The sequence below is a fragment of the Cucurbita pepo genome, chromosome 1 (genome assembly GCF_057944985.1).
Source record: "Cucurbita pepo subsp. pepo isolate OVF chromosome 1, ASM5794498v1, whole genome shotgun sequence".
NCBI classification, from domain to species: Eukaryota; Viridiplantae; Streptophyta; class Magnoliopsida; order Cucurbitales; family Cucurbitaceae; genus Cucurbita; species Cucurbita pepo.
This window is the reverse complement of record NC_141798.1, coordinates 6,281,144-6,296,144: the sequence shown is the minus strand read 5'-3', so window position 1 is coordinate 6,296,144 and position 15,001 is coordinate 6,281,144. Positions and strand designations below refer to the sequence as shown.

Genomic DNA, 15,001 nt, shown 5'->3' with positions numbered 1-15,001 from the left:
TTAAATTTGATAAAGTGGATCTTTTTTATTTCATTTTCATATTCATTAGGTATAGGAATTTGTCGATATTTTGTTTGTAGACGTTCTATAGGCTCGGTAATTAAAAAAAAAAAAAAAAAAAAAAAAAAAAAAAAAAAAAAAAAAGGGCAATTTAATGATAAAGTCTTAAGGTCAATGCATCTTCTGATTCGATGCAATCTTGAGCAATGGCAACAACACCCATGGAATTCAATGTTGGAATACCAACTAAAATATGGTTATCTTAAGTAAATTAATTAGCATATTTCAGCTTCCAACAAGGGAAAAGAAAAAAGAAAAAAAGAGTACAGTCCTACCCTTACACCAAGGTTAACTCTCTTCACATGGATTACATAATGAACAAGCTATAACTTTTCAACAGCTACAGACCTAATGTTAGATCGATAAATCATTTACTTAGAACATTAAGAAGAAGAAAAAAAAAATCAGAAAATGATGAACTACATAGGCCATTGTAACAGATTGAACTCCAATCTCTGATTCTTCTTATTTTCTTTGCCTACTTTAAACTGACCTCCTCCCTTCCTATGTAGTTTGCTTCAACTAACAGGTTTTTCTCAGCACATTCAAGGCTGGCCGGCCGGACCGCCGATCAGGTTACTCCTCTTCATCATAATCTTCCTCTTCCTCGTCTACTCTTGTGCTGAGATGTGCATATTGGAGAGGGTCAATTGCCATTTTGTCCACATCAGAGAGAGGCCAGGCAGGGAATTCGTCAGCTGCTTTAGCCTCGGACTCGGTAGTAGTAGGCTCGGCTGGTTCTACAGGTACATCTGACATTGCTGCTGGTACAGTCTTCGAGTCTTTGCTGGCATTGACATCGGCATTAAGATCGATGTTTTGGATAGTTTGATTGTCTTCGCCAACTTCTTTTGGTGTTTCACTAGGCTCAATGTGAGGCTCCATGTGCACATCTTGGTTGGGATTCTTGTTCGTGTTCTCTATAGATGTGCAAGGGTCGACGTCGGGGTTAGGTTGGAAGTTGTCCTTTTCGACTGATCGAGCAGGTCGTCCACGACCCCGTCCTCGTCCCCTTCCTCTTCCTCTACCAGTGCTACCATGGCTCATGTCATGCTGGGGGAGAAAAAGGAAACAAATCACTTTCTCATTCTAAGTGAGATTCATCTTTCCAGTCCAATAAACATTATGCATTTGATGACACCACAAGAACGACAACAACTATTTCTTGGGTCTTAGATTTTTCTGTCCACGTCAAAGAAAATAAATACCGAGTCGTTTCATTAGGAGGAAAGAATAATTACCGTCTTGCTCTTCTTCATCTCATCAATGTCATTACTTTCATCAGCAAGGGGTTTCCTGATCAGATATTAAGAACGTTTAGTTATCCATGGATCTTAACAAAATAGGAACATGAAAATAAGAAAATCATACCTCCTCTTTCTATCATCAACAGCACCATCAGAATGACCATGACCATAATCTGGAACCCGACTAACAATATCCCTCAGAAAATCGAAAACACTATAGCTTTGTACACAGTGCTTTCTGTAATAAAAGTTAAGAAATAATGTTAAGACAAATTGATGGCCAAAAACATAACAATCAAGTTCGGGGACACAAACAAGGAAGGGGAAACAGAGCTAGTATTTGATACCAATTACCAATAGGGTGGTAGAGTAACCCAAGGGATTAACTAGTTAGATGCTAAAGGTAAGTTCAAACCAAAAATCTAAAACACAAAAACTGTAAATTTTCTGAGTTTGAAGGCACGGCTGTCACGAAACATAAATAAAATAAGTCGGTTAAAATATGCCCTTACAGGTGCAACGAGTTCATTGTCTTCGCTCCTCTTTGTAGAGTTATCTCATATGTACGATCACACAGGTCTTGCAGGAACAGTTCCAATGCTTTAGCTGGTATTCATGTACAAGATACATTAGGAATCATATATTTCTTAAACGGAACACCGTATGACATTAAACACTCTGTAAGATTTGCTTACAAACTAAAACGGGCACTGCAAGTGCTATCTTTCCCACGTCCTCATCTGCTTGCATTATCTTTTTAATTCGTGCCTGCCAAATTTTATCATTAATCAGATAACAAAAAACTGAAAATCTTAACCGGATTTAAGGATTCAATTGAAAGTTTAAAGTTCAATTGAAATGAACGCTTATTCACACTTTAATTGAAGAAAGTGAGTCCATTATCTATTCAAAAAGTTCAGCTCTTTGAAAGTTTTTTATAAACCTTCCAAAACATAAAACCCTAAAGCAACTTAAATCATCAAGTAAAAGCCAAGCCATAATATGTCCAAAAGAGGGCCTCTTTTGATCCTCAACGACTACAAGGTAAGGCAACAGCAAGACCAATGGAGTCTTAATTCATTCAGTGATTTAACATCAATTCATAACATATTGAACTACAATTCTTCATAAGGTTCCAAGAAATCATTTGAGTACTATTTAATGACGGACCACAGATGGAAATAAAATAGAGATTGTTGAAGAACACCCTTAGGAAGTGAATAAAATGTTCCCTTTGCATTCTATGTTGAGATTCATTTTATTTTATTTATTTAATGAAAAAAATACAAAAGGCTCAACAACAAAAAAAAAAAAAAAAAACAGCCCATTGAGATGTCTAATGCAACATTTTTTATGCCCTATAAAATAAACACAGGGAAGCAATACAATAAAAAAAATAAAAAAATAATAATAAAAAAAAAAAAGAATACTCATCATAAACCATTATGTAAACCATCAAGATGTTCTGTCCTCATCAGTTTAAAGTAAGCAAACCATGACCCATCCAAATTTAAAATTTGAAAAAAAAAAAGAAATCTTCACTATCTTTGTCTATAAAAAGAAGAAAAGGTTTCCAACCAAAAAATATGTGAACTAATCATCCATAGACCTCATATTTCTAGAGTTTCTATGCTTGAAAAAGATAGCTGAAATGTGTATATTGTAGAAGAAAAGGTCATCATAAATACTCAAAGCAACATGCATGATTCATGCATGTCAAAAGATAAGTTTTTAAGGATTGACAAAACAAATTGACAGACATCTTATAAGAGACCTAAGAGTCCAAGTAAAAATTATGTAGACATTCATCAGTACAAAAAGACAAGGAATCAACTTTTCAAAGCCTAAAGCAAAGACAAAAACTACTCCAATTGACACAAATCAACAAAGCATTGCAATTACAAAAACAATTATACAGAGCGTTGAAGCACCTTGCGCCCCACAATTTAATCATTACCCGGGTTTCTTGTCAATCTCAAGCTTTCCCCTCAAAAATAAAAAATGTAAGGTACAAACGTCTATCTGGAACCAGCGTTTAAAGGATCAAAGTAGAAAATTGGTTGTTGTATAGGAAAAAAAATTACCATCCAGTAGTTTTCTACTAGTTTTGCAGTTACAAATTCAAATCAAGAGGGATGTCCCGTTATTGGATTTTCAGTTAAAACTTTCTAAAAGATGTCATAGTTTCAGTACAATGAAGAGAATATGTGGACAAAACATAAGGCAAATAATAATGTTACAATTTACTCACTAACCAAAATGTTGTCTTGAAGTATCTCTTTTTCTGTATGTCATGGTATGTCTAGTTAGAAAGGAACAGGAGGGTATATTTAGGAGAAGAAGACCTAGTGGGAGGATTCCAGGTTCAATGCTCACTACCCTGCCTCCCCTTGAGCTGTTCATGCAACTTGTTACAAAGGGTTCTCTCTCTATAGTTACAATTAATCTGTTATCTCTTTTAGTAGCTTCATTTTGTTGGCAGGACCAGTGATTTATTTTTAAAAGAAAGAACACTACTTTTGCAACCCTAATCACTATGCATTACCCCCTCGCAGGACAAAACTTTAAGAGCACTACTGCGTCAAATGTAATGATTAAATTCATCCCAAGGATCCTTAATTAATGTTTAATACAATGAACTGAGCAGGACAAGTTGCAGATGAACAAAACTGCAGAGTTAGCTTAATTGACACAGAAATGAATGGAAAAATACATCTCTTTTTTTATGAAAAAAACCCTTCATATCAGGAATACATCAAAACGATGCACGATACCTACCAGATGAAAGAAAGAGGGGAAACAGAATTAGAAAGAGAGTGCACAAATCACCGGACGAAATTGTACGACATGATCTCTTCGCCATAGAAGAAATGAACAAACAAAACAATTTTCCCTTTCAATTTACTAAAAACACAGCAGAATTATCAAACCGATGGAAAGTAAAAACCATGAAAAGAGAAAAAAAACAACGAACTTACAGCAGGAAAGCGGGTATCGAGCTTCTTCCTCATGGCGTCAGATTCGAGACATTCAAATGGATTAAAACTATAAAAAAATCGAAGAAACAACAGCAGAAAAATGCCAAAGCTTCAGCAGAATTCGATTACCATTGCTATCAATAAGCAATCAACACAGAAATCTTTCGAAGCATTCTCAGATCCAGGAAAATTTAGGGTTTTTATCATAAATAGCTCTACGATGAAGAAATTAGAAATGGAACCCAGAAATCTAAATATTGTAAAAGTAGCTCGACGTTGCTGACCGAAAAGACAATAATACCCCAATTTGATGACCTGGAACACAAATTTTACAAGTAACTTCAAAACGAAGAAGAGCGAGGAAGAGGAGGAAAAAACTAAATATATTTTAAAAGTTTTTTATTATTTAACCAATTTTTTAATATAAAAATGTATTTTTATTGAGTAATTACATAAAATTGACTAAAAAAAATATTTTAAGTACCGAAAATATAATTTTTTTTTAATAAAATTAAAAATAATAATTAAAAAAAACGCAAAAACTAAACGTGTTCTTACATTCAAAATTAAAATGAGGAAAGTTCCAAAATTAAAATAAATTAGTTTTCTGTGTTTTTTAAAATTAAAAAAAAAAAAAACAAAATTCAAGAGAAAGAAACTTACAAAGAGACTCGATTTCCAAGGATGATCCATATGGGTATATTTCAAAATTTGTGAAATTCAGTGTTATTATTCCAAATTTTATAATTGATTTTTTCCCTTTTAATAGAAAAGGTAAAGGACTCGTACTTTGAATATTGCTAAAGCTAAAGGCGCAATGGTGGCTAAATCGAATATCCTCTCACCAATAAAAAAATCACATTATTATTTATTTATTTTTTTTAAAAAATCAACTATACACAAAATATAAAATTATTCTAAATAAAAATGGTTAATTTTAAATTTTTAAAATGCATTTCATAGTAATTTTATCTTTAAAATCGTTCTCTCTATAAAATATATTTATGATATAAGAACATACATAAATACAATATTAAATAACATACAATATGGAAATCAGGTGTATCTTATAGGTTCACTGTATATCAAAAATTTATTTATAAAATTTAACGAGTTGAGTTATACTCAAATTAGTTACAACAATATTTTGCGACAATTCGGTGATTTTTAATAATAAAAAAAAGTTTAATTAGAACTAATACCCAATCGATTTGATTCCAAGTGATGATATATGATTTGATTATTTTATTAAAATAAATTAATGGATTGATTTTAACCATATATCAAGCATCAATTTATTTTAAGCCAACATCCAAATCCAATAGAACAAAATAAACAAAGCTAGCTGCATTCATATTATTTTAAAATTTGGGGGATTAAAAGTAAGAAGGTACATTAATAAAAAAATTAAAATAAAAAAAAACTTTGGATTAAAAAAATATTTCCACGTGTCTAAACTTTTAAGAAACTTTTAAGAAAGTATCAATTTAGCCCCTCAATCTAATTACATTTGCAATATAGTTTTTATATTCAAAATTTAATAAATAACGATTTAATCTCTATATATTTTAAACTTTGTAATAAATTGATCTCTGCCTTGAAAATATTTTCAAGATTTAATTTAATGGAATTGTTTGTTCATATAGATTAATAAACTGATTGTGGATCGAATATATTTATAAACGACAGAGGTTAAGTTATTACATGATAAAAATTCATACTTAATTTTGATGTTTTTTTTTTTCATGTTATGAAATAAATTGTTATGCACTTGAAGTATTAAATTGTTGCAAATTTAAAAATACAAAATTTAAATTATTATAATTGAAGTTTAATAACGACATCTAAAAAATTTGTATCTATGAATCATGCCGATAGTAACTCTAATTCCATAATTTACTTACTAAATTAATAAAAATATTCATAAATTTCGTACCTATAAAAAAAATATTTTAAATTAAAAAAAGTGTACTCCAAATATTTAAAAATTACTCTTCAAATTTAAATAGTTTAATTACTATCCTTTAATTTTTTTAAAATTTTTTAAAAATACCATCCTTTAAAAAATACATATAAATTTTTAAAAGCATTATTAATACTTTTAACTTTTATTAAAAAGAAGTTAATTTTTTTTACAATCAATAAGGATAAAAACGTATATTGCAACTGGTAAATCATTTAAAATTTTTAAGGGTATTACTGTTAGGGGTATTTTTTTCAAATTTTAATTTTTTTTAAAGGAAATTAATGAAAAAGTTTAAATATAATAAAGTTTGAGAAATATTTATTTTTAGAGCAAATAAATGTATTTTTATGAATTTAATTTAAAAGAAAAAAAAAAATGGAGGAATTACCGGTAGGTGGGAGAACGCAATGGTGTCCAGAGGAGTCTGTAATGCTTCACCTTGCTTCCCGCTGTTCCTGTTACATTTGCAGAATCCTTCAATTCTCTTCCATTATCCATGTTTCTGTTTCAACAATTCTTCTCTCTCTCTTCCTTCTCTTTCGGATCATCCCTTTGGACTCTGTCCCGTTTTCCCGTTTTCCCAATTCCCAATTCCCATTCTCAATCAACACTCTTTCCTTCTTCCGCATTCATTCAACAATCTTCGCATTTTTCCTCCATACCCATTTCGAGATTTCTTCTGTAATCGACCTTTGCTTTCTTTTTTGTTATGGACGATCGGATTGAAGACGATGAACGGGAGGCGTTGGCGGGGTTGAGTTCCGTCCCTCCTCCTCGGAAATCTCATTCTTACAGCCAGCAGCTTCGAGCTGCCTCCGATCAGAAGCGTCAGCAAATGCGCAAGCACAGTCTGGATGAGGATCAGATTCCCAAGATTATGGATTCCTGTCATGCTTCTACTGATGATGATTTTCTTCCCTATTCGACCACGTCGGCCGTTAAAGGTGAGGAAAATCCCTCGCAGAGACTGGACCAGAACCTCTGTATGGACGGCGGCGGAGGCCAGGAGGATCCGCGGCAATCGCAGGCATTGGCGGAGTTTGTTGGCAGTGGTGGCTCCACGGGGGTTTTCAAGGTTCCGATTCGCGCCTCAGTTCATCCAGGCCGGCCAACGTGCCTGGAGCTGAGGCCGCATCCATTGAGGGAGACACAGGTAGGGAAATTCTTGAGGAACATTGCGTGTACAGAGACGCAGCTATGGGCAGGGCAGGAATGTGGGGTCCGGTTCTGGAATTTCGAAAATGCTTATGAAGGTGGTAGTGGACTGGGCGGGAGGGTGAGAAGGGGCGATGAGGATGCTGCCCCGTTTCATGAATCCACCAACACCTCGCCCACCACGTGTTTGATTGTTGACAATGGGAACAGATTGGTGTGGAGTGGGCATAAGGATGGAAAGATCAGATCATGGAAGATGGATCAGTCTCTGGATGAAATGCCTTTCAAGGAGGGGCTTTCATGGCAAGCCCATCGTGGCTCTGTTCTTTCCATGACCTTAACTACTTATGGTAAGCGGTCCTTTTCCCAAGAAAACTCAAAAGATGTCTACACTACCTATTTAATAACTCACTCGATATTGTCCACTTTGCTTTGGGCTTCTCCAAAAAGCTTCATATCGATGAAATACTATTTCTTACTTATAAATTCATGATCATTCCCTAAATTAGTCAATCTAGACTCCCTCCCAACAATCCTCAACATTTTCCGTCCTAGAAAATTACTGTTAATTTCTTATCTATGTTATTGGAAATTCCATGATAAAGAAAAACCAGGCAATTTTAGTGATGGCATGAATGCAGAAATAGAAGAAATCAAATGGGATCACAGCCCATCTGGCATTTGTTTCAATATGAATTGTACTGTGTAGAAAACTGGGATTGAAGATCATAGATTCATAATGCAACCAGTTTTATTTTTCATTGAAATACTTTCTTATATGAACCAAACCATGTGATTAGAAGGTATTATAAGTTACAAGCAACTTTGGCCATACTGATTTTGACTTACTGTATTCACTTTGATTTCACAGGTGATCTGTGGACAGGTGCTGAGGGTGGTATTATTAAGGTCTGGCCATGGGAGGCAATTGAAAAGTCTCTTTGCCTTTCGTCGGGGGAAAGGCATATGGCTGCTTTACTTGTAGAGAGGTCATATATTGACCTGAGGAGTCAAGTGACAGTTAATGGTGTCTGCAGTATATCTTCTCAAGACGTAAAGTGCGTGTTAGCTGATAATGTTAGAGCCAAAGTTTGGTGTGCTGGGGCCCTATCATTCTCTCTATGGTAGGTATTCACTTCAGATATAATTCTCTGTAGTTCAATGGTTATATCAAATCTTAAAACTATTATGAATATAATCTTAAATAATCAATAGACGTTAGGAAAAAAAAAAAAAAAAAAAGATTTACTCTTGAATTAACTTGGTCATTATAGTTCATACCTCCGGCTTTTAATTTGATCAAATCTGCCTTCATATTCAAATGAGTGTTGGAGTGTGATTGATTTGTTTCATCATGTTTTAGTATACCACAGCTCCTTTAACCTTATAAATTTTCAACCGGAACATACCTCAATTGGTTGTAGCATTTATCCCAACTAAAAGGCGAGAGGTTCAAATTCTATCCAAATATGCCGTTGAATTAAAAAAATAAATAAAAGAAGAGAGAAAACCCTATGTGAATTTGTCAGTTACGAGGGTATGACTGATTGTTTCATAATTGCTGCAAAACTAGTCTTCATATCTCATAGATCACGACTCTTCGTAATGGGCATATTAGAATTGAACCAAACATCATGAATCAAAACCCACCTTTTATTGCATTTCTTTCATTCGGAATCTTACTAATTGTGCTAGAGAAGGAGAAAGAAATGAACTTCATTCTACTATTTTATGCTACAGGGATGCTCAAACAAGGGAGCTTGTAAAAGTTTTTAATGTAGATGGTCAGACTGAGACTCGAGTTGATATGTTAACATCTCCTCAAGATCAAACAATGGAAGATGAGATGAAAGTAAAATTTGTTTCCACGGCCAAAAAAGAAAAACCACAGGGCTTTCTCCAGAGGTCACGCAATGCCATAATGGGAGCTGCAGATGCAGTTCGTCGAGTTGCAAAAGGAGCAGGGGCATTTACAGAAGATATCAAGAGAGTAGAGGCAATAATGCTGGCCAAGGATGGCATGATTTGGAGTGGATGTACAAATGGTATGTTAGTGCAATGGGATGGAAATGGAAACCGGTTGCAAGATTTTAACCACCACCCTTATGCTGTTCAGTGCTTCTGTGCTTTTGGGACACGGATATATGTGGGCTATGTGAGTGGAGTTATCCAAATAGTGGATCTTGAGGGGAACCTAGTTGCAGGATGGGTTGCTCATAGTAGCCCTGTGCTAAAAATGGCTGTGGGTGCAGGCTATGTTTATAGCTTGGCTAGCCATGGTGGAATTCGCGGCTGGAACTTGACTTCTCCAGGACCCATTGATAACATAGTACGGACAGAACTGGCTGCCAGAGAGGCGATATACACAAGAAAACAAAATGTCAGAATGCTGGTTGGCACATGGAATGTTGGACAAGGGAGAGCCTCTCATGAAGCACTGATGGCATGGTTGGGTTCTACTGTCTCCGATGTTGGCATTGTCGTTGTTGGATTACAGGAAGTAGAGATGGGTGCTGGTTTCCTTGCCATGTCTGCTGCAAAAGAAACTGTAAGATCATCTGCACTCTTTAATGTGTATTGGTGTCTGATTGTTGTTAAGCTTGTTTGTCACCATATATATTCTTAACATCGTGATTTAGGTGGATCAATGCCATAAATTTCATCAGAAGTAAGAAGTTATAACCGTTTTCTATTAACTAACTCATGAACTAAGCTTGTATGCTCCTGCAAGCTTGTTATCTTTGAGAATATTTTGGTATAGCGTGTGATGATGCAATGTTTAGCCAAATTTTGGAATGAAATTCTTCTATGTTGGAACTTACTAAATGGAAAATCTTGATAGTAAGTTCACTTTAGTGTTATGACTTGTATGTATTGCTTTCACTTTTCTCTATGTTTCTTAGCGGTGAACAATCTATACCATTGTAGCTTTGTATATTTCTCACCTGCATTACATCTGTTTGACATTCTGTTAATTGATAATTTGTGTTTAGAAAAATCTCTCTAGCATCCGTCGAGGAACTTGACATGCAAAAACACACGTTCGATTATTAAGTTGCATATGCATCATTTTTAGTCATTAAAAAATTTCCGCCTTTTCCAGAAAAAGAAAAGAAGAAGAAAAACAAAAGTTAATGCCTAACATTATGTCAACTGCAGGTAGGACTTGAAGGCAGTGCTGTAGGACAATGGTGGATTGATACCATTGGAAAAGCCTTGGATGAAGGGACAACTTTTGAACGCATGGGTTCCAGGCAACTGGCTGGCTTGCTTATTTCTCTTTGGTTAGCACTGTAATTTGAGCATTAGATGTAATTATTCTTTTATAACATCTAGAATAAGTTGTTTGTTCTATCGAACGCTTAATGGAATTTTTGGTTAACTCTCTCATATTTGTTTGGACTATTTCTAATTGCATATGCTGATATTTTATGTCAGGGTAAAGAAAAATCTTAGAACACATGTTGGAGATGTTGATGCTGGAGCAGTTCCTTGTGGTTTCGGTCGTGCAATCGGAAATAAGGTTTGTTCATCTTTGAGAAGTTTGTTAGTTTTCATGTGTAAAAGTTACTTAAACATAATATCTTGAATAATCTGCTTTTTGTGACCTTGAAGTGGCTGTAAAACTATCAAATCTGACCGCTAGGCATCTTTGTAGGTTCCCTGAAACTGAATGTTTGTGGAATGCTTTGACTTCAAAAGAAGTCTAACTTAGTAGCTTAAAAAATGTATCAAGTTGACACATTTCGATAATTTTAACATCAGGGTCATTGTTAGAGAACTTGTTGTTTGAGATATCTTATGACAATGATGAAGTATTGAAATCTTTTGTGTATCTTTTTACTTTGCTCATTCTATTTTCGGTTCGAGATGGCGATTTTTTGGTTAGAAGATATATTTCAATTGTTGAATGATTTCTTTTAGTCGTAGTATTTGTATTTCGTGTGCTCACCACTTTCCAATATATGACTCGGCTAAAACTGGTCCGACAGGGAGGTGTAGGTTTGAGAATCAGAGTCTATGATAGGATAATATGCTTTGTGAACTGTCACTTGGCTGCACACTTGGAAGCAGTAAATCGTCGTAATGCCGATTTTGACCATATTTATCGAAACATGGTCTTCAACCGGTCATCTAACCTTCTAAATAATGTAGCTGGTATGGTGCCATACCTGTTTTTGTCTTGCTCTCTTGCCTTCTCCACATATTTATTTTGGCTGCTTTACTCTTCTGGCTTGCCGTTGGCCCTCTCTGTTGCAGCTGGTGTCTCAACTGCTGTTCATACACTTCGAGCTACAAATGTAAGTCTTGATGATCAATACAACAGCATTTTTACCTACCGTTTGACCGTCCACTCTGTTTATCTCTTTCTGGTACCTAGGTTGCTGCTGTCAATCCTGAAGAACCAAAACCTGAGTTATCTGATGCAGACATGGTTGTGTTTTTGGGTGATTTTAATTACCGGCTCTTCGGCATATCATATGATGAAGCACGAGACTTTGTTTCTCAGAGATGCTTCGACTGGCTTAGAGAAAAGGATCAGCTTAGGGCTGAGATGAAATCTGGTAAAGTTTTCCAAGGCATGCGTGAGGCACTCATTCGATTCCCTCCTACATACAAGTTTGAAAGACATCGACCCGGCTTAGCAGGTATACAGCTAAGAAAAGAAACAGATCTTCCAACTATCAGTCTTTTGGATTAAGTATAGGAAATCTTAATTCATATTTATCAATCTGATCTGCAATTCCTTCAGAAGGTTCATCATGTTGTCTGTGGCTAAACTTGTTAACATTGTTCACATACCTGTTTCAGGATATGATGCTGGCGAGAAGAAGCGTATTCCTGCCTGGTGTGACAGAGTAATATATCGTGACACTCGGTCAGCTCCAGTGACTGAAAGTAGTTTAGAATGCCCTGTAGTATCATCTGTTCTATTGTGAGTATGAGCTTTTTGAGAAGTTTTCTGTTTTTAAAACTTTTTGGTTCTGAGACTCGACGCACTCGTAGGTATGAGGCTGTCATGGAAGTGACCGACAGCGATCACAAACCTGTCAGATGTAAATTCAACATTCAGATTTGTCATGCTGATAGGTCAGTGAGGAGAAGGGAGTTTGGGGACATTATCAAATCTAATGAGAAAGTGAAATCTATTTTTGAAGAGTTATTATACATTCCGGAAACCATTGTCAGCACCAACAGTATAGTTCTACAAAACCAGGAGTCGTTTGTTTTATGCATAACCAATAAATGCGTGAAAGATGTGGCTACTTTTAGAATTATCTCCGAAGGTCAACCCCCTGTCAAGGATGAAGGCGACGTGCGCGATTATCATCCAAGAGGTGCCTTTGGCTTTCCTCGGTGGCTCGAGGTATTGTCTTATGCCTTCTGGTTAAATGTAAATGCTTGCAAATTATTAATGGCCCGAGTACCATATATCGGTTTAGGGGAAGAATGAAGAAATTTGGTAACGTAACAGCTTATAGAAATTCGGTTTTGGACTGATCTTTGGTCGTTGAATTTGTTTTGGATCGAATCGATGGATAAGTTACTGAACTTTGTGGAGGATCTTATATTCATGCCTGATAAACACGTTTCTTTATCCGACTTCTAGTTGATTAGTGCATGATTTACAGTCACGAGCTTACCTTAACGACGTTTATTGTTCTTCTGAGTTTCTGCTCTATGACAAAGTTGAAACTAATTTTAGGACGCTTAACCTCCACATAGCTGGCTATGTGGTTGGGTTGGTCCCCTTCACATGTAAGGCAGCTCCAATGCATTAGGCTCCTGCTAAGGACTCTTCCCTTTGATATTTCTCTTAGTCTTGTGTTCTTTCTAATTGCAGGTATCACCAGCTGCAGGTATAATTAAACCCGAGCAATCTGTCGAGATAACGGTAAACCATGAAGAATCCCGCTCCCAGGAGGAGTCTGTTGATGGCATTCCACAAAACTGGTGGTGCGAAGACACACGAGACAAGGAAGTTATGCTAACTGTCACTATACAAGGAAGTTGCTCGACACAATCGTTCAGTCACCAAGTCCGTGTGCGCCATTGCTTCTCAAACAAGGCAGCAGCTCCCATGGAGACTAAATCCAACAGTACTAAAAAACCATAAAAGGATTCTTTGATTCTCTGGCAATTTTTATTTTCTCATTTGGTCCATAGCTTCCTATGCTCAAAAAAAGTCTTTGAAAATCGGGAACGAAAGAACGATGATACGAGTTAGGAGGTAGCATATTTTCAACATTTCTTAGGAAATCAAAGTTGTGAGAAATCTTATGCAATTTTAGTTAAACCAGTATGCATTTTTATGTAAATAGGCTGGCAATTGTTTTAGCCATCTTAGTACACAGGTAATGTTATCCACAGCTTATATTTCGGTTCTCAGATTCTTTCCAGTTAAAAGATACTGTAATTTGTAGATCATTTTCTTCACCATTGTACAAAGAGATTCTACATGCATAGAACCGCGTATCTGCAGAACTCATGAGATAACTTCAATTAATTTTGGCTCAAATAAACGTGAAAACTCATTTTCTAGTACAATAAAAGTGAAGATTTTGAACTTTTTTCTCTGTTTCTTTCTTTCTTTTTTTTTTGGCTGAAACTGCTATATATGTTTGGTGTGGAAATTGGTTTTTCTTAAAAGCGAGGCAATGGATTCAATTTCTCGACCAAGAACGGATAGCAACTGGTAAACGAATAACTAAGCGTCTATCTATTAGAAAACGAATAACTAAGCGTCTATCTATTAGAAAACGAATAACTAAGCTATTGCCTTGAAGATGGCTGCTGGCACAACTAGATGGTTCCTTACCACACCAAAGATGAACGTGCCATACATACAGCTAGATGGTTCCTTACCACACCAAAGATGAACGTGCCATACATACAGTGTATGGAGGTATTTTAGGATTCTAATCTACTGCATCGAAGATCAGAACGAGCTTACCGGCAGACCATTCTAGTCCCATACATTTGAAATTTGTTTTCTAAAAATAAGACAAGACGCCAAATGTGTAAAAATCATGGAGAGGGCTTTCTGAACATTAATATTGAATTCATCCCCTGATTGGAAGGATAATTTTGAATTGAAATGGACGCCTTGTGAACCTGTACCTGCTGACATCTTTATGGAGAGGGCTTTCTAAACACTGACGTGGGGGTAATTTACACCATCATCTATCCTCCAATTATGCATCTAAGAGGAGTGTTATGAATTCTAACCCAACCACCATAAAAGGGGACCAAATTAATTCTACTGTGTTTACAAACGTCTCATCTCGAAGCCATTGTTGCAATCGATTTTCCAAAAGAATTTTTCGGAGTTTAGAGAAAGAAAAGCATGTCTTCAGCTGCCATTTTCATGCTTTCTCCTCAAAGGAAAGGAAAGGAGGAGAAAAAGAAACTAGAAGGTAACCCCTCACTGTCAAGAGCTAATATTGTCACAATCCTCCCAGTGCTGAAATTAAACACACAAAATGTTCATGAAAATCAGCTGGACACATCTTGGAAAAGATGCAATTATCAGGAATGAGCAAAATCTGGTGAAGGGGAATTCTGTAGGACACTGCAAAAATGCACAAGAAAGC

The 15,001-nt window shown here is 35.7% G+C and overlaps 2 protein-coding genes across 5 annotated transcripts; one reads left to right on the top strand and one right to left on the bottom strand.

Annotated features, from left to right (window-relative positions):
- Window positions 1-224: 224 nt before the first annotated feature.
- On the bottom strand, window positions 225-4,371 carry LOC111779979 (uncharacterized). The gene is made up of 6 exons (XM_023660200.2): window positions 4,286-4,371; window positions 2,003-2,075; window positions 1,820-1,913; window positions 1,432-1,545; window positions 1,302-1,356; window positions 225-1,113 (listed from the first exon to the last, which is right to left on the bottom strand). Exons 1-6 carry the CDS (start codon window positions 4,316-4,318, stop codon window positions 637-639), a joined length of 846 nt encoding a protein of 281 aa, XP_023515968.1. The 5' UTR covers window positions 4,319-4,371; the 3' UTR covers window positions 225-636.
- A 2,099-nt stretch (window positions 4,372-6,470) lies between these two features.
- On the top strand, window positions 6,471-13,844 carry LOC111804466 (type I inositol polyphosphate 5-phosphatase 12). 4 transcript variants are annotated; one of them, XM_023689284.2, is made up of 11 exons: window positions 6,478-7,756; window positions 8,278-8,530; window positions 9,147-9,954; window positions 10,566-10,690; window positions 10,845-10,929; window positions 11,399-11,564; window positions 11,667-11,707; window positions 11,788-12,055; window positions 12,219-12,342; window positions 12,414-12,774; window positions 13,252-13,844. In XM_023689284.2, exons 1-11 carry the CDS (start codon window positions 6,961-6,963, stop codon window positions 13,522-13,524), a joined length of 3,300 nt encoding a protein of 1,099 aa, XP_023545052.2. In that variant the 5' UTR covers window positions 6,478-6,960; the 3' UTR covers window positions 13,525-13,844. The 4 variants fall into 4 exon arrangements, with proteins under 4 accessions (XP_086981584.1, XP_086981586.1, XP_023545043.2 ...); XM_023689275.2 differs by having other exon boundaries at window positions 6,477-7,756; window positions 11,399-11,707; XM_087125460.1 differs by lacking the exons at window positions 12,414-12,774; window positions 13,252-13,844 and having other exon boundaries at window positions 6,472-7,756; window positions 12,219-12,346.
- Window positions 13,845-15,001: the final 1,157 nt, after the last annotated feature.